We start from the raw sequence: 19,863 nt of genomic DNA, 5'->3' as shown, positions 1-19,863 counted from the left end.
TCACAGAGATTTTATGGACGATTAATGTGGTAACAAGATACATTCATGCCTATACATATACATATGTAATTCTTTCACTCTTACTTGTGATACTCTTTTCGTTATTTATATTCTTCTCTATTTCTGTCTACGTGCTTGTTTTTCATCGGCCTTCTATAGCCGCGTCCCGTTGTGTCGGAGACGAATCATTTCGAAAATTATCTCACAAATTGCTTTACCCAAAGGTAAAGAACTTTTGGAATCTTGCTCCATAGAAACTAGTTTGAATGAAAGTAGTTACATTTGAGGACAAGCGTGAATATGGCCAAAGTGAAATAGTCGATAAAGAGGGAAAACTGGTGTAGTAGAAAAAGGCTGTGGACAAGGTAGAAATAAAGAATTTAACTGATGGTTACATTTATGGAGTGAAGGGAGAAGGGGGAAGAGCGGTCGGGGAACCTTTTAAAGATCTGAAGATCCGCGTAGGGCGGAGTTTATTAGGTTACTTCTGCCTTTGTAATGACGACAAAGAGAAACAAAGACAGAAACATGAGAAAAAAAAAACGAACGGGAAATAAGTAAAGACGAAGAAAAGGAAGAGAAAGATTACTGCTAACATTTAATACGAGGCAGCAAAATTATTGACGTTTAAACAATGGAAAAGAAAAGGAGTAAAAAAAGTAAATCGCTAAATGTGAACATGAATAAAAAAAACAACAATTTCTGAATAATTTCACCGCCTATATAATAACAATTGATTATGCCAGCCGAGGAAAATCCATCGTTTTTCACAAATGTCACGCGAATCAACAAGCGCTCGCCATGCGGGGATTATAAATCACGTTTCATGTATACGGAGCAAAATTTACATCCCGTATATTTACAATAGCGTAAAATCCGCGTTTATAAAGCGGATGGGCAGAACGAATTTGTATTTTAACCACGACGTGGCACGTATATATATAAACATATATGTGTATATGTATATGGTAAAATTGCGTTAATTGCCACCATTTCATGCGGACGAATGGACTGAAGCTTCGGTTTTTGTTGCGAGTGAAAGGGGGGAAAAAACGTTACGAAATTAACCACGTTGAGATCGGGAAAAATTCTTTCGTTACAAAATCTTTTCACAGTGAATTTATCCATTTATCTCAAAATCGATGACCAAAAAATTATAGAAAAGAATGATGATGTATAAAGCATTACAAACAATTATGGCAGAGATCATGTCGCCACTTGTAGGTATAAATATGGTAGGTTTTTAGTTTGGCAAAAACTCGCATTCGGACCATGTTACAGGCAAAAAAAATCTTTTTTCTGCCCTCATGGGAAACAGTCCAATGTTTATGGTATGTATGTACATCAAAATGGTCCTTAATAGGGTTGTTTTTGATTTTTCACACTCCCAGGGACTTGAACGCTTTCAAATGAATTTAAAGAAATTCCTCAAAACTTTGAGCTCTCACCGTCAACTCTAAGATAGTCCGTTTTTTTTCAGTATATATTTTATTGTAAGAGTAATAATTTTCCAAGAAATCTGTAACCTCGGAAGTTTTAGTGGGAATTAGTGCTTTTATCTGAAAAAAAAATACATGTCATCGTTACATGCGATCTCAATAAATTGCACACCCTCGAAATCTAAATTTTTATTTATCAATTTGAAATCGTTTCAGCCTCTAGAAACATAAACATTCAAAAACAACCCTATTAAGGACCACTCTAACATACATTGTTACCTCGGAAGTCAGAATCGATAGGCCAAATGAACTGTAAGGGGTTGCTGGTTGACCCTTTCAGTCGCTGTGGGATGCTCTGCGTCCCTTCTCAAAAATTTCCATGTCCTCGCCTTATCGAGGTTTATTTATAATTTCAAATGATCTTTGTTACTTCGTATAACTCCAAAAACTCCCGAGTAACAAGTTTCGGTCAGAATCATAGAATTTTGATCGTTTTTTTTTTTTTCCATTTTCATTCACCATATTCGATCCGCGATCTTGGATTTGGAAATTATCAAATTCTAACTTCAGATTCGTGATCAACGAGCCAAAAAATATTTGGAGTATGAAAATTTGGGCCAAAATATTGAATGGAAAAATTAGTAACTGAAGAGTTAACGAGGCGCCTGCTGTTCTCATTCTGATTAATCCTGCTCACTTACATCTATGGAAACTTTCACGTTACTTACACGGGGTTACTCAAACCCCAGCAAACTTTGGAACGTTATTACTGTACAAAACATTACGTTACGCACAATTACGACCTTTTGTCAAAATCCTGAGACAACATTTAACAATTCTGAAATATATTCCGATCTTAATTTTAGCAAAAAACGATGGGAGAATGCGGGACAAATTCTTGAAGTAAAAAAAGGTAAAAGTTCTTTCAATCATTCTTCATTTCACTTGCACAAGCAACCCTGATTCAAGTACGCTGACTTTAAAATTGCACGTTAAAGTCGATTCTGGGGTCAACTGTACCCCAATCTCAGTGACAGCGCCATAATCCCGGAACAAGTTCTTGTATATAACATTATGTATGTATACATAAATAGACCTTTCAGAGTAAAGATAATTTCCGTATAAGACAAGGTGAGTGAAATTAATCGAATTAGGTTACATCATCATGCAGGGTTCGGCGCTTAAGGGCTGTTAAGCATCAACCCTCGGTTTATCATTCTCTCTTTCCCCACTCTCTCCGTCTTTGATTCTTGGTTACGGAGAATCAAGCGAACGGGTTTGAAACGTGGGAGAGGATGAACCAGTTTACATTGAAAAAAAAAAATAAAAAAAAAAAAAGAACGCTGGAAGAATGTGAAAAAATAAATTACAGTACTAAAAAGGCAATCATCAGTGTGAAATCAATGAAAATATACCCGGCGTTATATCCGTTCGATAACGAAATTACCTGCGGATTTAGGAAAGAAATGAAATGGAAAAAGGAAACAGAGAGAACAAATAAAATCAATCCGACGTTTAATATTCGCAAAAACAGACGATTTTCCACCCGGGACTCGCCGAAGCTCTTCCGATAATCAATTATTGTTTGGCAAATGGTACTCGTATTTAATTGCTTATATTCATTAGCTCCGACAGTGTCTCGTTCTCTTTGTCTCTGCGGGATTATTTAAATTACAGTTTAGTCTCAATATTTGAACTGGCTTTGTCTGCCGGCTCTCTCTCTCTCTCTCTCTCTCGCTATCTCGCGATGCAAATAAATGCATTATACTAACAGACACAAACTAGACCTCGGAGTGGCTGTACTGCAGTATAAACTTTGCGTATGCACATTGCATATGCAGCTTTACGAATAATTATATCGCGTTGCGCGAAGTCGGAGAATATACTAATAGGTATAAATAAGGGATGAGGGGACTGAAATATGAGAGAAGTAGATAAAACGTGTAAAACATGGTGCGTTATTAACATCAATTTACAATTACTCGTTTGATTACAGAAATCCGTTTTCACAAAATAATTTCCGATACAAATCGATGTTGGTAGTATTTAAAAGCTCTTTTCGCAAAAGCTTCTGCATGGTTGTATTTTACAACCAAACATATAACACGTGACCAGATACATCGACTGGCTTTTGAAATTACAGAATTGTTCGAAAAACACTCTAAATTCCACACCGCGTTTCCAGCTCGACTGACGGAGTGAGAAAATCAAGAAAAATAATGTACTTTCAAAACTTGATAACAGCCTGAAAAATCAAAACTTTTTTAATCGGTTAGTCAAAAATTGTGGTAAAATGAAATAAATTGCAATATTCCGGACCAAAATTCGGTCTCGAATTTTCAGTAGTATATATATTATGATGATTTTGCTCGGAGTGCTTTTCGCGTAACAATACCATAATAATAATGATAATTAGTGACACGAAGGGAGGAAAGGACCGCAGAAGTGGAGTCAAAAAAATTGTGTAGATACCCGACGTCGGATTTTCATCCCCTTCTTTTCACCTCGTCACAGAAACCCGGTTATATTTTTTAGGGGGTTTACGTTGGGGGTGAATTCGCGGAAGGGTTATACATATGTGGAGGCACCAGTATCGTTATTACTACACGTCGAGCACAGCCGCTGGCGCCACGGTGTTTGTTATTATCGCTAATTATCGTGTTATGAAGTGGACGTTGATTGGTGTTTTCACAAGGGTATCTGGTCTTTTTCTAATCACGTTCAATCGCGCGTTGATACAACTCGATGTGTAATAACGAGGCATACGTCTGTATACTCTCCGATCGTAACGGATTGTGTGTCTGTGTGTGTGTGTGTGTATAAATTCTACGCGATATATTGAACGGAGGTGGCTCCGGATGAAAGTTACACAGATTGAGATTTATACGTTTGATTTAGCCCGTCGTCGGCGTGATTATTGCACATATATATATAATACTGTATACGTTTCGTTCTCGTAGCCAATAAACATACAGTTTCACCTCGTTAAAGCGAAAAATCGTCGTTAAATAAACAGCAGAGGATTTTAAGAGAAAAAGTAAAAGACCGTGAGTTGAAAAGATGAAAAGTTTTTGAATTTATACCGCTTTTAGAGAACCGTCAAAGCCTGCAAGTAACCAATCGTTGGTCATTCTATCTTTTTAGTTTATTTGCCGATTAGCGTCACAAAGGCTGAGAAGAAAAATGTGGTGAGAAAAAGAAAAATATGTACGTAAATCGAAAATACACGTATACCTTATTTTCAAATTTTTTTTACTATATCATAGGCAGTATCGAAAACGAGAGATTTTCCAATTAATTTTCACGAAGGAGATTCTTCGACGAGTTACATACGACTCGTTATAAACGAAAGGTGAAAACAATTAAAACACGACTCCGGTGTAAAACCCGAGTCTGATGACGAGTGATAACGCCGGTAAGTGTGGAGAAGTGTTGAAAAAAAATCCTCGCTACGTGCCGACGTAGAAGCTTCAAAGATGAGAACGAAGCACTTGATCGACGCCGATAAAACACATCGATCAATGCGTCAAGGGCCACTCGACGAAATCATTGAGACGTGTGTATTATCAATATTTGCTGTATAGTATGCGAATCGCTCTTGATGTGTAATTTATTATATCTACCATTGCTCTGCAGCAGGGAGCTCGAAGCCTTCGGATTCCCAGAACTCTTGACGTTTCATTCTGCGAGCCAACTTTAACGGCCGTCTAGTTGGCGAAATAATAAATCGATACACGAACGATTCAGCCACTTCAGTAACTTCGGCAAACAAGCTCGTCATTCGGATGAAATTTCGGGGTAAGACCGAACTGTTAGAAAACATTGGGAATATAGAACTTGTACGATTGTGGAGGTTAAGAAACCCCGCTTGACGTTTCCGAACCTGCATAATCACACAAGAAAACAAAAATAATATAGTTCCTAGATGAAATTTTAACCCGGCTGTCGGAACTTGTATGATTATGGAGGTTAGGAAACTCCAATTGACGTTGCAAAGTAGAAATATACATGTTCTATAACCTATATCAAGTATAACATTAATGATAGACGAGAAAAGCGAAAATCATAAAGTTCCTGGGTGGAATTTTAACCCGGTTGTCAGAACTTGTATGATTATGTAGGTTAGAAAACGTTGCTTGACGCTTCCTAACCTGCATAATCATACAAATAAACAAAAATAACAAAGTTCCTGGGCGGAATTTTAACCCACTTGTCGGACCTTGTATGATTATGGAGGTTAGGAAACCCCGCTTGACATTTCCTAACCTCCAAACTCACGCAAGTAAAGCATTCATATTTTTCCGTCATATCCAAAAATTCTTGTCTTTCCTATTACTCAACAACGGCTATAAAAACTTCAAATTGGGAATATAGGTGGGAAAACCTGGATCTTACGAGCCTAAAGGAGAAAACATCCAGTATTCATCAAATGGTATTCTCGAGCACTTCTACTTTTACGTAAAAGAAAGGGGTCCGTTTGTTTGTTATCGACGATCTCAAAGTCTGCCGGACCAATCCTGCTGAAATTTTAAGAGAGGCTTCTTTACTACTTCTGAAGTGTCATGAGACAGTAAGAACTAAAGTTATCTCAACGAAAGCTTCGCCCTTCTCAGAGACCGTTGTCTATCATCTTACTCGAGTTCACCCTTCTTCGTCTATTAGAGCCTGCTCGACGACCGTCGCGAATTGCCTTAATTAGTAATTATAACCGTACCGTACTGTACACCCGACTAACTATTAGGTTTCCTAGACACTAGTTCCTCCTCTCCTACCATCCGGTGGCACTGTTTCGGGACTGACTTGTAGTCCAGCTTGTTACAACATTCCTTAACCCGGCTCACGTAACGTTGAGCAACAAATTGCTGGTCTCGGTTTTGGGCTGAATTGTCCAAAATTCAAAGACCCCTTCACCAGAATTCAGAATTTCTAGATCCAAGATAAAATGACAGATCTGTGTTCGGGGTGAATCATTTAAAAAATTCCTATCCCTGTAATTCGTTCTTCATCTCGTTAACTGCGGTGAAATGAAACGAAACTGAGCTTGAACTTCAGAGGGAAGAAAAAATGATGAAAATGAGACAGAGAAAAATCTAGAGACGTCTCCTATCTTCTCTATTTTTGGCACTCGGGTGTCTGCTACTTGACGATGTAAACTTTCCCCGCAGATATACTTTTTCTCTCATATCCTTTTCCGTTCTTACTTGACAGTTAATTAATTGGATAAGTAATTAATTAATCGAGCTCCGTCAGGTCGAACGTGCCAAAAGCAGCTCCCTCGTCGAACGTGCGCGAAGCCCTGTTTCAAACAGTTTACAAGAGCGAAATTAATTCGGTAAATCGTCGCCGAGAGATTTCTCGGAATATTTTTTAAGTGATTTTGTAATTTCGCACCCGGTATAGTAAATGCGAGCCTGGAATTGCCGCTCCAAGTCGAAACCAGCTGAACGACGTCGATCTGAACGGCAGTTAAAGATTTTCCACCGTTTGCTTTCCGCCCCTTTCCACCCTCCATCCTTCACTTCATCCCTCTTTGGTTAAGTGCGACTCCATTGGAGCGAAAAATTTACAGGACGAATAAACGAACGAACCAACGAACGAACGAACGAATGAAGGAAGGAAGGAAGGAAGGAACGAACGAACGAATGTACGAAGGAAGAGGCGAAGGATCGGCACTGCAGCTGAGTGAACTTAATGTTCCATCCAACGGTACGATAAGTGTTTCGTTTCTTCCGCCGAGTGCATCGTCCGCTTCCCTCTCAATAAGGACGTCTGCAAAAGCGACACCCCCGGCGGTAGTGAACGTCAACGAGAAATGCATCCTCGGGTCGATAATTACTCAATTCAATTATGGACTCCATTAACGGCTGGTAGGACGTGATGTGAGCCCCCTCTGAGAGCAGTGGCATCATAATAGACCGCGTCTTCTGGTGTTGAATCAATGCCATGATCGCTCAGGGATGGTGTCGAAGACTCGATGTAGCATCAACGATATTTTGAACAGTGTGGTACAAGAGAATTCTCTCTCTTTATCTTTCTCTAGACCTTCTTGATGAGTTGAACATCGCGAGGCGTAATTCAACCTCAAACCCAAAACGTTTCACCGTTGTAGGGAACACTTGGCTAAGTCGTCGTTCCCCATTAACTGACCATTGTCTGGAGGGCTGGGATAGTGCCAAACTTGACTCATTTTGGCGGCTGTATTCCTGAATACGAGCCAGGCAGCCGAGATAAGTGAGACGTTAGCTCTCTCTCACGACAATACGAAAGCCCAACCCAACCCAGCGTCTCCCAGGGTTTCCCTTTCGCTGGTTAGCCTTGGTTCGGGTTCACGTTGGTAACTTGTTGTTCCAGCTGTCAGGCCGACGATAAACACTATCGGTTCTAGCTCAGGGCCAGCCGGAACCTAAACACAGAACGGAAGACACATAGTGAGTGTCTTCGTTTGATTGTTCTCTGAATTCAGTGTCAAGTTCTTATTCACCATGGAGGAGAGCGATGACGGTTCTAGGTTAACGTATATCTTGGATCATGCGCACGAGAATTCGGGTTGCCAAGGAAGAGCGGAGGTTGAAGTTTAAAAAATGACGTTTACCTTGTTCAAAGGAGAATTGAGACGAGGAGCCGACTCGAGGCGTTCAAGCCTAAGAATATACCCGGGCCTGCTTTTATCCCGGGGCTTTGTACGAGGAAGAAACCTTCTCCTATTTGGCGATTAAATGACTGGCACGCTAAGTGCCGACCCGAGGAGGAACGAACTAGGAGGCTGAGAAATCTTTTTCTGATTCACGGACTCCTCGCAGGCAGTCGGTGGTGGGTACCTACGCTACGACGACGCGACGTGTCGGGAAAGCTTTAGATATTATGAACCCACGTTTCAAGCGTCAGACCCTCTTTTCTCAGCCCCATTTCTCTTCTCTTTTTCACTGATTGCAAAGCCCGTACAGCCTCGACCCGTGTCACAATGTTCTTCGACTGTGGTGCCACTTTGCAACTCTCGGGATTTAAATCGAACACTCTGTAAAGAAGTCCTCGAGTGATTTCATCAATTCATGATACACGCGTGCGATGCCTCGTCACTTGACGCGATGTCTATGGGGCATTCCACGTCAAATTAGCAACCCATTTATCTCATCCTCTTGGAGTTTATTCATTATTTAACTATGACGTTCATACCGGCCCAAAAAGGTCTCGACATTTTATTCAGATATTTTTAGCCACCGTGGAAATTAGAAAAAATCGAGAAACTAATTCCGAAAACACCATTTTTTTAAATCTGAATAAATTCACACGGATTCTATGATTTGAAATGTGATTTCAAGCAACGCACGATGATGGGATCTCAATGTTTACTATTTTTCTCGTAAGGCTTTTTTTTTTTTAATGTAGAAATTCGAGTTTTTTTTTTATTTATTCCCTTCCTCGATCTAAGTAGATCATAGAATAATGAAAATAATGTGATTCCGAAAAATATTTAAGTCGACGCATGTAAAAAATAAAAACACAAAAACAATTCTGACATGGAAAAACTAGAAGTTGCAATAAAAATAATTTTTTTTTTTTAATAATCATAGAATCAGTAACGTGAATTTTTTAAGATTTTTAAAAATGGAGTCATTGGTTTTGCGATTTTGTATAAATTTCACTAGCGGCTTAAGAGTATCTAAAAAAATTTGCAAGAGATTCTTTTGAATTGGTAATAACATCATACTAAAGAATGATCAGAATCGAAGGGGGTGAGGAACATGGACTGGTAATTTTACGTAGAATGCCCACTATATATCCGTGTATTAGCCAACGGAGGTAAATAAATCATGTATTACATATAATACACACGGGGTTGAAAATCTGCTTGTATTTGTCAAACGTACACGAATTATGTAACCAGGTTTGATTACTCGTTGAAAATTGCTAATCCGAATAATAAATTTTAATCACACTGTCTGCATGATTCCGGCTCCGTAGTTTCGTTACCCACGTATAATCATACGTCGTTGATGAATTATTCATGCGCTATTACGAGACTGTTATTAATTCCTCTTGCAGGTCCTTGATTGACAATTATTATATCTACACCTATCAAGGAAAGCCCGTTCATCCTTGTCTCTCCGTGTCACCATGGGCGTGTGTCAGGCTTTAGAACCTCAAACCCCATTTTCACCGCACTATAAACCACGCGAGAAACCAGCCGGCGGTCAGTGCTCGGCTTAAAGACGATGTGGAGAAACCCAACCGACAGAGAAAACTACCCGGTGTACTATTACGAGGCTGTAACGTTAAACTAGCCACTCGGGTGGAGAGCCGCATGCACTTATCTCATCTTTTTTTCGCATAAAAACCTCTGCGGTCAATTTTCTCCAGTTTTTTAACACAGCTTTTCTCTCGTTCGGACCATTGTATCGCGCTTTTGTCAGGATGTTAAAATCCTCACGATGTCCCGCTGCTTTTGGCCAGATGTCTTCAGTCAGTCGGGATCATTGAATAAGAACATTCGTCTGAAACGTTCAAAATTAAAACCATTTCCCACTCTTAGAATCACGTGACGCTTCAACGGTTGGTAATAATAACGACGAAAAATATTCTCAGGTCTTTGAGCGTTGATTCATTTCATTTAACGCCGGCACGTGATGCGGGAAACGGATATGTATAAGTATACATATATTCGAAAGCTCAAGATAAATGTGCCCAGTTAAAGTATCGTGGAGTTGTGCTTCTTACGCTTGTATTTCTTCGGTTTTTCTTTTTTTATGTTCAACTTTCGTTTGTACATATTTCTGGGTAGTAGCGAGTAGCGAAGAGATTTAAAGGGTGCATAAAACGATCATAATTCTTGGCCGAAGCTTTGCGTTGTGTAGCCTTGCCTCGGGGAGCCCGAACCGCAGACTATATCTTGAGACCAGAGAGTTGCTAGAAAGCTGAGTGGCGGACTTGAGTAACGTTTGATCGTTTCTACTCGCGGTTAGTTGGCCATGTAATTAGTTGCCTGTATCAGTAATTAACGGTCGTTTAAGCAGGGTGCAGGTTTCGAAAAAGTTTCATATCTAACTAAACGCGAAGTGACTCGTAGTAATACCGTTTCATAATTCTTCCGTATGACAAAATACAGCCGGACGACTTTGTAATCGGGATGACTTTCAATTTATACTCGAGGAATATCGCTGGTCGATTCAGAGGATGAGCTTTCTTGATATCGTTACAATTTTCACGAGACGGCAGTAGAAATGTCTTCTTCGACAATTTTTCCGCACATTGTTGATCTTCGATGTGGATTCAGGTGCAGGTGCGAAAGAATGGAGACAAGAGAAAAAAAATTAATATTCATTGGTACAATTCATTGTGATTTTACAATGTGCTCTATTGAAATCGTTTCAAAAGAGCATTGAAACTTTTTATTACAGTAGTCGATGCTCATCAAACCTCGCCTCGTTCCTGTAACCGCCACTTTTCTTCAGATACTTGCTGCGGTAAGGATTTGCTTCCTGAAACTCCTTTAAAACTCGAATGCTATGCCAAGCTCGATCTTCCCCCAGCTATTGAAGAGCGAATGAAAACGTTAAAATCATAACATTTGTTGACGTTCGCGGAATTGCTTATATAATAGACCTGCGGTTATGAGCGTTTCGCTATCTTGTTGCACTTGTATCTCACCTGCTCTTTTTTCTTTGATTTTTAATGTTCTTCCACCCCACTCCCCGATTCTCATACTACAAGTTTCATGGAAATCCAAATCCTCAACTTCAGTGTCGATGTCGAAGACTGACGATCAACCGAACCGCGAACCGTTTCAGACTGGTCATGCGAGTACGACAGGGAAAGTCGCGAGAGATAAAGAGAGGAAGAAAAAACATGGGAGCGATCAACTGCGATGTATTCCTTGTTGATTTGTCACTGCAAGCCAGCGGGAGGTCGGTGATCCGTTAGAGTTAATGGGGTTCCCATGGTTCCTTGCATCAGGGCAAGTCCAGACTTTGATCTTTATCGTGCACGCAGGCCGCGTCGTTTCTTCGCAGCCATAGTATAGTTAACTTGTTGCCGTTTAATCAGAAGCTCGCCTCTAATTGTACGAGCCCCCATCACGTGATTAAGAATTGCCAAGTAATGTGGTCAAGTTTTCGACAACGCCAAGAGCAATCCTGCGTCAGGTGCCCCGCGCGAAATTTGGAAGTAATATCAATTCGTGTTGTCGGGATACGAATATGCAAATTCCAGGGTGTCCAAAGCCTCCAGTAATGGCTCGAAAGCCTAACATTCTGCTACGCGTATAATGGATTCCATCATCCGCCCTGACGCAGGCCGTGACGTCAGCTGCGGTAATATTTCAATTTCAATGTACAGTGAAGTGATAAGCTTGACGTATAATATGAATACATTGTTCTATCGTGCAGCGGATTCTGAAGGTAACCGAACTAGATTCAATCATAATTAATGCACAGGGTAGCAGAAAATAGACCCTAAAGTCTCGAGGTGGAGATTGCGGACGACTCTCGGTCCGCCATTACGTCATGTTTGTTTGTGGCTACTATTTTTTGTGCATCGTTTATCAGAAGCCTGCCTCAACCCCAAAACCTGTTCGTGATTCAGCGGAGGGAAAGTCTCCGTTTCCCCGTCGCTCGGTCCGCGGGTATTAACCTCGTTGATGACCACACGTCGTCACGGTTAACGAGATTTCCGAGATTGATCCGATTACATAGATTAGCACAGGCTCTAATTCTGGCTAGTCGATGATTACCCGTGGATCCTTGATTGTTTACAGCCCCGTGTGGCCTACGGGACGAACTCCCATCTCATTACCCCCCGAGACGATATAGGTGAACATACGTAGGTACATACATACCTACCTACTCACCTCCGCGGGCAATCCGACGTGACGCGAGCGCTCGATCTGCGAGTGACGCGTCTCACGATTACGTAACGAAAATCAGGAATTCAGAAGGCAACCGTCGTCGGTACCCTGTCGGGATTGAGTTTGCTAACCCATGAATATTCATTATTGACGATCCGAGCTTCGCTCTCGCTCATCAACATCTCTGCAGTAAATCCGTGTCTGTATTAAAGCATAACAATTTTTTATCGCTGACCCCTAACCTCACCATTTTGCACTAGATAAATAAGAAGAATGAAAAAAAAAGCAATTAGTATGGATTTGAAGTGTTGCGGTTAAGGGGAAAATAGGTTTAGGAATCCGTTGTTTTTTTTTTTGGGGCCGGGAGGGGGGCGGGGGATTTTCATGAATCTTTGCTTGTGATAGGTGGCAGCTGATATCTTCCACATTTGCCAAGGAAACACTTTAAAGAATTTACGATATCTATTTGAATATATGTATAAAATGTTCTTGAAGTTCCAAATATTTACTTACATTCCTTTCTTGTAAAAAAAATTCATAAAAATCATTAAAAACAAAAAAAAAACATAGTCCCAAACCTATTTCCCCCCTTAATGGTACACGTCGGGCATAACTCGACGAGGTGATCATTGAGGCACTAAAAGTGGCCCTCCTCTTCACGGCGAGATTCCGGCAGCTCCTCCTCCAGCATCCGCGGCAAACTTAACGGCATAGTTTGTGAATTACGTTGTAATCGCGTTAACGTTCCTGCGAAGAGATGTGTGTGCCGGCCACAAACCACCTCGCAACGCCGAAATAACTTCTCTCCCTGTGCGCCGCATTGGTAGCCATCCACCTATCTCTCAAATCTCCGGTTCCCATGCTCCCGGTTCACCGCACCATCGCATCGCTCTCATACTCTCGGTCTGAAGTCTGTCGTGCATCCGATGCAACGGCTAGTGACAGATTGGAGCCAGTTTGGAATAGTTCGAATCGGGATCAGGAACAGATCGTTTTTCGATAACGAGATGCAAAATCTATCAGCGAAGCTTAACGATACGTCCGAGGAAGCGTCTCGTTTTCGGCGTCGACGGAACAACAAGGCGAACCGAAAATCAGCATAACAAAGGAATTTGTAGCAATCGCAAGAAGTAAAGATCCGGATGTCCAATTTCATCCTTCGGGATGGGAACATAAAGAATGGGGAACGAGGAATTATTAATGGCAACGGGACGCAGGCGGCGGAAAAGAGAATCAGTATCGATTGGCACACTGAAGAAGACAGACGTACACATCAAGGCCGGAAATGATATCGGTGTACCATACAGTCAAACTTAATTCCTTCAAACGGGTCTTCTTTATTCCTCGTTATTCTGCTCGTGGAGCACCTTGAAGAAAGACAAAACATGGAAAAGAGAAAATTGAAGCCTCTCTTTGTTTCCTGTCATGACTCTTCGCGACGATCAGAGATCAGGGCCACGAATCAAAGGACCAATATTTCCTCACTCTTACACCGGCTCGAGAAAAACTCGCTGACCTCGCAGATTCTACCATCGACAATCATCCCGGACATTATTTACATGATTCGTGCATCAACCTCACTCGCTCAACCGCGTCACCGACACAGCGACAACAAGGCGTTCGTACGGCGTGACAGTATCCACGTTGCGTTTCGGACCGTCACAGATTCGCCCGGAAAACGCGGTTCAATCTGGTACATGGAAGTTGGTGTATGGACGACATTATCGACCGTCATCGTTGACATCTCACCTTTCGTAGAATCACCCATGTCGGTTGAAATTCTAAAACGACTCCAAACGACTGACGTATATCAACCGTAACGCGTTATATAAAAAAAAAAAAAAAAATCCGGGGAAAACCGATAACGCACGGTAGGAAAATAAGGCGCAGATAACAGTCGTGGTCTGAACTTGGTTCGCTTTCGAAAGACATTTACTTGTTTGCAAAGGTTGGCACGAGAGGATGATGATACTGTAGGTGATGGAGATGAGTGTGTGTGTGTGTGTGTGTGTATGTGTGGGTCGGTGAGTAGATACGCCGCATCAATTTGCATGCGCATAAGCACGCGCACTTCGGTTATGAGACCACGTAGCAGAACGATACTTGCGCTTGTGTGGTGTGGATGTGTATGTAAATAAGATAGGCAGAAGGGCACCTGGTTCTTCTTAGAACTCCTGCGGTATCATCGGAGACACAGTGGTTATGGACTCGTGGCCCCCACCTCGTATTCCAAGAGACAGAAACGATAAAACAAAACGAAAGAAAGGAAGGAAAGAAAGAAAGTAAGGATGGTAAATAAAAGAAAACTTGAGGAGAAACAATGAGGCACGTACGCAGCGAGGGGTCGTTCTCTCCGTAATATGAATCAGATTCAAATTCCGTAGCAGCAAGTTTCGTCGGTTCGTTACCCGCATATTCTCCAGGCTAAACCATTCAATAACATCGCCAAACGAAACTTTCTCCCCGAACCTGGATGTTTTTACTCTTCTTTTCTTCTTTCCTCCTCGTCATCAAATTCACTTCATCTTCAAGTTTTAGAACAATATTCACCGTTGAACTTCTGAACAGCCAGCTGACGTTATACACCTCGGGAAAAAATTTACTACGCGGTGCTTTCGACACCGTCAGCTTGAAAGCTTCCGCGACGATAACTCACATCCAGCGATATTCAAATCACCGGCCACTTAAGAGACGGACATCGTGTACATATTTCGGTCTAAGTGCCCAGTCCAACTTTTAACGTGCCTGGTCATCCTTTCTTACAGGGAGCGAATTATGTTGTACACAACGATTTGGATACACGCCTACCACTTTTTAAAAAATTGAACCAAACATAATGTCCCATCAGATCCATTTTATGTTTGAATTATTTGTTAAACTTCTCTTAGTAAATACGATACAAATTATTGTAATTTTAACGTTTCAATTGTACTTGGTACTTTTTTTCACTTAGTAACACGTTCAAACATGATTAAATCAAACCAAAAATTTTAGTCGACCTACTGGGATATTTTTTTTTCTAACCGTGCGTGTGTAATAATCCGGTTCCATTTAACACAGCATGGCTGTCGTGAGACCCCAAAACAAAATCCGCTTTTCAATGAATCCAAAATTATATCCGGTCCTTTCTGAATGGCAAGGGGATTGATTGACGCGGGTCGCAGGCCAGAAATCGAAAGGAAGTTTTCAATGGACACGAATTTTCTTTGGCTCGATCCGAGAAACCCAGTCATTGAAACGACCCGTTGGGACCGTTTGTTACCGCGAGTCCTGTACCATTGCAATTTCATTCCCATTTGGCCACATGATCCTAACATTGTCGAACCAGCTGCCAAGCCCCGATTCTTAGTCCCAATTCCTTCCTCCTCGCATCTGTTTCACCACAGGGGACGCGCGTGAACGCGCATGCAGGTCCTTAAATTTCAGGCCCGCTGACCTGACCCTTCGTAAGCTACTTATTTCGTGCGAATTTTGGGTTCCGGGACCAGTTCTCTCTTCTCGATCCCGAAGCACCGTCGTGCAGCAACAGTTCCAAACGAAGCCATTCACTTGGAAACACAATGAGTGTTTCATATTCGTTAACATCGGCTTCGAGTGATTGCAGTTGATTTCCAAATTGTAAAGCATCACGGAATACGGTAACGAATATGATCACTGTATCCTAGTACGTAGTCCTGGAACTCAAAGGAATCATTAGAAATCAATGTCCATACATCACGTGATAAACTGGCAATCAACGATGGCACAAAAAGATGAAAGCCAACAGAACGTTAGTGAATTGGAAATGATTGATGTTTGCCGAAAGGCTCGAAATACTTTTCATGAATTTAAAACACTTGTCGCACGACTTCATCAACACCATCGTATCTTGTGACTTGAAGTGATTCGCAATGATTCGCAAAGTAATCACAATTGATTCGTCATCGTTTCAAAAACTATTTCAGTCATTCGGGCTCCTCCGGTCTTACAATTTCATTTGAAACCTTAGAATTTCTTACTTCCTTAATTGGATGAATTACTACTCGGTTGGAGATCGTAGACACTATCATCGAACGAATAAACCGATAGTCGCACACGGTGAGCAAAACAGCAATTATAACCCAAGCTGACGGTCACAGTCCATGTTTTGCAGAGGCGGACACTCCTCGCTTCGTTATCCACACGTGCCATTTGTCATTGTTCTTGGGGGGACAGATAGCACGGTACACCCAAGACCCAGAACCCAACAACTCATACCCATTCTCCATAAACCAGGACCAAATTTCCACTCGAGTTCATTTCTCCGAACAAGCGTGTTCCGCGATTCTACGCTTGTGATAAAAGAATAAAACAGATCGTGCCTTCAAAGTCAAAACGACCTTCCGCACTCTCATTGATCAGCGGCCGACGACTGTCCGACCTATTGAAGAACATGCTTGGAAGCGGTCGGATCGGCGCTCATTTGAATCCTAATTCCGAGGATCGGTGCCGTCCAGTCGGCGCGGCGTAAAGAGGATAAGCAGGCCTTTATCTCCGGCGAACTTCTGTCCTCTATATACACGGTATATCGATGTAATAGGATTCCATAGAGATCTACGATCCCGAAGGGACAATGGAAGGCATCAACGTGTACGTAGCTGGAATTCAAATGGACGACAGCCGGACCGCCGAAAGTTTATACCCGTCTTCCTGCGGCGGACCGACACTACATAAGCAGGTTTTCGGCCCTCTGTATCCCGGCTACCGACGCGATCAGGTTTAGAATAACAAATACGGTTTTCAATCCGAGTTCTCCGCGGCCAACCGACCGATCCCTCGTTCTACCAACCTTCCAGTCCCACCGCCTCCTCATCCATTTATGCACACTCGGAGAAAAACCCTTTCGTAATATCGACTATTCTCCATGCTGCTCACTTTATATGTATACAATACCCTCGCAATATAGACTGTGTCGCGGATTTCCGGACAATCGTTTCCGGATTCCTTCGATGAATCGCTTCTCGTATTTTGAACGCGTGCGAACGCAAATGTCAACTCATTTGTTACCGCGACTTCAGGGGTGGTGGTACTGCTTGGACGATCTAAAAGCATACCTACTCAAGTAGAACACACGTATAGATAAAGTTCGAATGGCCGTCTAAAATGCATTAATTACGGATAATATATGTATTACAAACGGTCTTTCAGACTTTATCTATACCTGTCTTCTATCTGAGTATTTTTAGTAGATTATTGTTTTTAAGAAAATGAAAATACTTAGAGCAATTTGAGTTTTAGAGCTTTATTGTTTATAGTTTCAAAAATATGTCCGAATTTTTTCGTTAAAATTATTAACAAAATAGCGACACGGCGCATATAAGTATAAGATTTAATATAGTAGCGACTTTAACTGCAGTGATGAGTATTTCGATCCATCGCCTTCACAGTTTATTGTGCAATTTAATTTGAGTGTATATTTTTCACGTGAAAGTGCATCATGTACTACTCTAAACGAAGAACTGTGAGACTCAATCTACGTTGAAGAATATATACATATATAAATTATATATATATATGTATGTATATTTATAAACACACACGTTTCTTCTGATGGAAGTGCATCATTCCAGGCAAAGTGGATACACGCTAATCAAATGGACCGAAATCTCAAAGGTAAAGAGAACGTAGACAGGAAAGAAGGATATTTGATTTACGTGGAGAGAAAGAAGATACAAGAGTAGGAAGAATTTCTTCAATTAGAACAATGTTTAGTTCTGACAGAAAACATTGATCCATCAAAAAATTACTCGAATTTATTTTTACGCACGAGAAAAAACTATTCTCGACCTTCGTAAGATAAATTTTCGTTACATAAACCGTAAGATTTTATTGCCATTGTAGATGTAGGTTTGTTTAAAATAGTTTGAAATCGCTGCGATGAATGGTTCAAAAATTAAATCCGATAGTGAAAGAAATCTTGTTGACTTTTTTCAGATGTTGATCTTGCGATCTGTTGCTTGCATTTATTGAGTTTCTGAGAAAAAGGCAACTGAAATTATAATTAACAGCGAAAACTGTGCGATCTGTGAAGATCGCGAAACGAAACTATCGCTAATTTTTTACTCGTATTCATATTTAATAAGTTCACAATCATTTTATGTATTGAACTACGCCAGAAGCCAGTTAACCTTTCAACGGGATTGAATCTGCGTTTTTTCAATAATTCATTAGCATAAATCGTCCGTATATTTTTAAGACAAGTTTTTTCAAACTGTTTAAAATTTCGATTACAGGATTTAAAAACTATTGAAGTATAGTTACTCATGTATTATTTTAATCTTATGTTTCAGGTAAGAAAGTTATTCACGGTCTATTTCATCGATCCAAAGAGCAAAAAACCCATCTGCTACTAACAAGTAAGTTTTTTCATGGCTACACAAGCTTCGCTCTTAATTGAAGTCATTCGTCATTTCGTTTTCGACCGCCCTGCAAGTAAAGCTATCAGCTGCAGTTTGGGACGGCGGCGTTTCTGCTTTAATTTAAACTTTTCGAAACCTGTAAGTTTTCCCTTTCATCACCGGCGTGGTTTCTATATAGGTACATTATGTATATGGGGCATTCCACGTCCAATTTGAAACCCATGTACCACACCCCCTTCGATTTTTATAATTTTTCAAACAACGTTGCAACCGAACCGAAAGGGTTCGGGAATTTTTAAAATTTTTTTTCCTTAGCCACTATTGAAATGTTAAAAAAATTAAAAACCAGTTCCGAAAATGCCATTTTTAAAAATCTGAACAAATTCATACAGATTTTATGATTTAAAATGTGATTTTTAAGCATGACACGATAATGGGATCTCAATATTTACTATTTTTATCGCAAGTTTTTAGTTTTTTCATGTCGGGATTGTTCTTGCTACTTTATTTTTCTTATGCCTCGATTTAAACAGATCGCAGAATCGCATTATTTTCATGATTCCGTGATCCATTTTGATCGAGAAATAAAAAAACAAGGAAACTAGTAAAAAAAACTCCAATTCCGACATGAAAAAAGGAAAAACTTGCGAAACAATAGTAAATATTGAGATCCCATTATCGTGTAGTGGTTAAAAATCACATTTCAAATCATAAAATCAGTGTGAATTATTTTGGATTTTCAAAAATGGTGTTTTCGAAATTGGTGTTCCAATTTTTTGTAGATTCCGCGGCACTTTTGGATCGGTACCAGCGTCATAATAAAAAATGGACAAAATCGAAGCGGGTGAGGTACATGGGTTGTAAATTTGACGTGGAATGCCCCATATCTACACGTCCACACGAATATTCGGGCTCGAAGATCTTGCGGCGTCGGATGTGCGCGTCAGATTCCGTCACCGTCCTTTTTCACCTCTCCCAATCTTTTTACCCCGAGAATCTGCACCGGGGGCACCGGAGACCGATCACCATGGTTAAGTGTAGGTGTAGGCGTCGTGTCGGTTCGCCCAGGGGGCCGAACTCCGCGGTATTCGTGTTTAACCTCCCCGAGTATAGTGCAGGGCAAGATAAATTGACGCAGTTCGGATTTAGCTTAGAGCGAAACGTGACGAAATCGAAACCGATATTTTATCGCGCGGATCCTGGCGGA

At 40.9% G+C, this 19,863-nt stretch overlaps 1 protein-coding gene across 2 annotated transcripts in view; it reads left to right on the top strand.

Moving 5' to 3' along the window:
• The window catches only part of Slip1 (SLo interacting protein 1), a 136,840-nt gene that overhangs the window by 28,423 nt on the left and 88,554 nt on the right, over positions 1-19,863 (top strand). The window contains exon 1 of one of the 2 annotated variants that reach the window (XM_046625365.2): positions 7,036-7,145. The exons of the other annotated variant lie outside the window; for it this stretch is intronic. Coding sequence (XP_046481321.1) covers positions 7,131-7,145 — 15 coding nt within the window. The 5' untranslated portion in view covers positions 7,036-7,130. Of the gene's footprint in view, positions 1-7,035; positions 7,146-19,863 lie in introns of those variants that run through there. 2 annotated transcript variants of the gene reach the window in all.

This window comes from Neodiprion pinetum, chromosome 5, assembly GCF_021155775.2.
Source record: "Neodiprion pinetum isolate iyNeoPine1 chromosome 5, iyNeoPine1.2, whole genome shotgun sequence".
NCBI classification, from domain to species: domain Eukaryota; kingdom Metazoa; phylum Arthropoda; class Insecta; order Hymenoptera; family Diprionidae; genus Neodiprion; species Neodiprion pinetum.
Note: the sequence above shows the minus strand (reverse complement) of the source record. Positions and strands in the feature narration are given on the sequence as shown.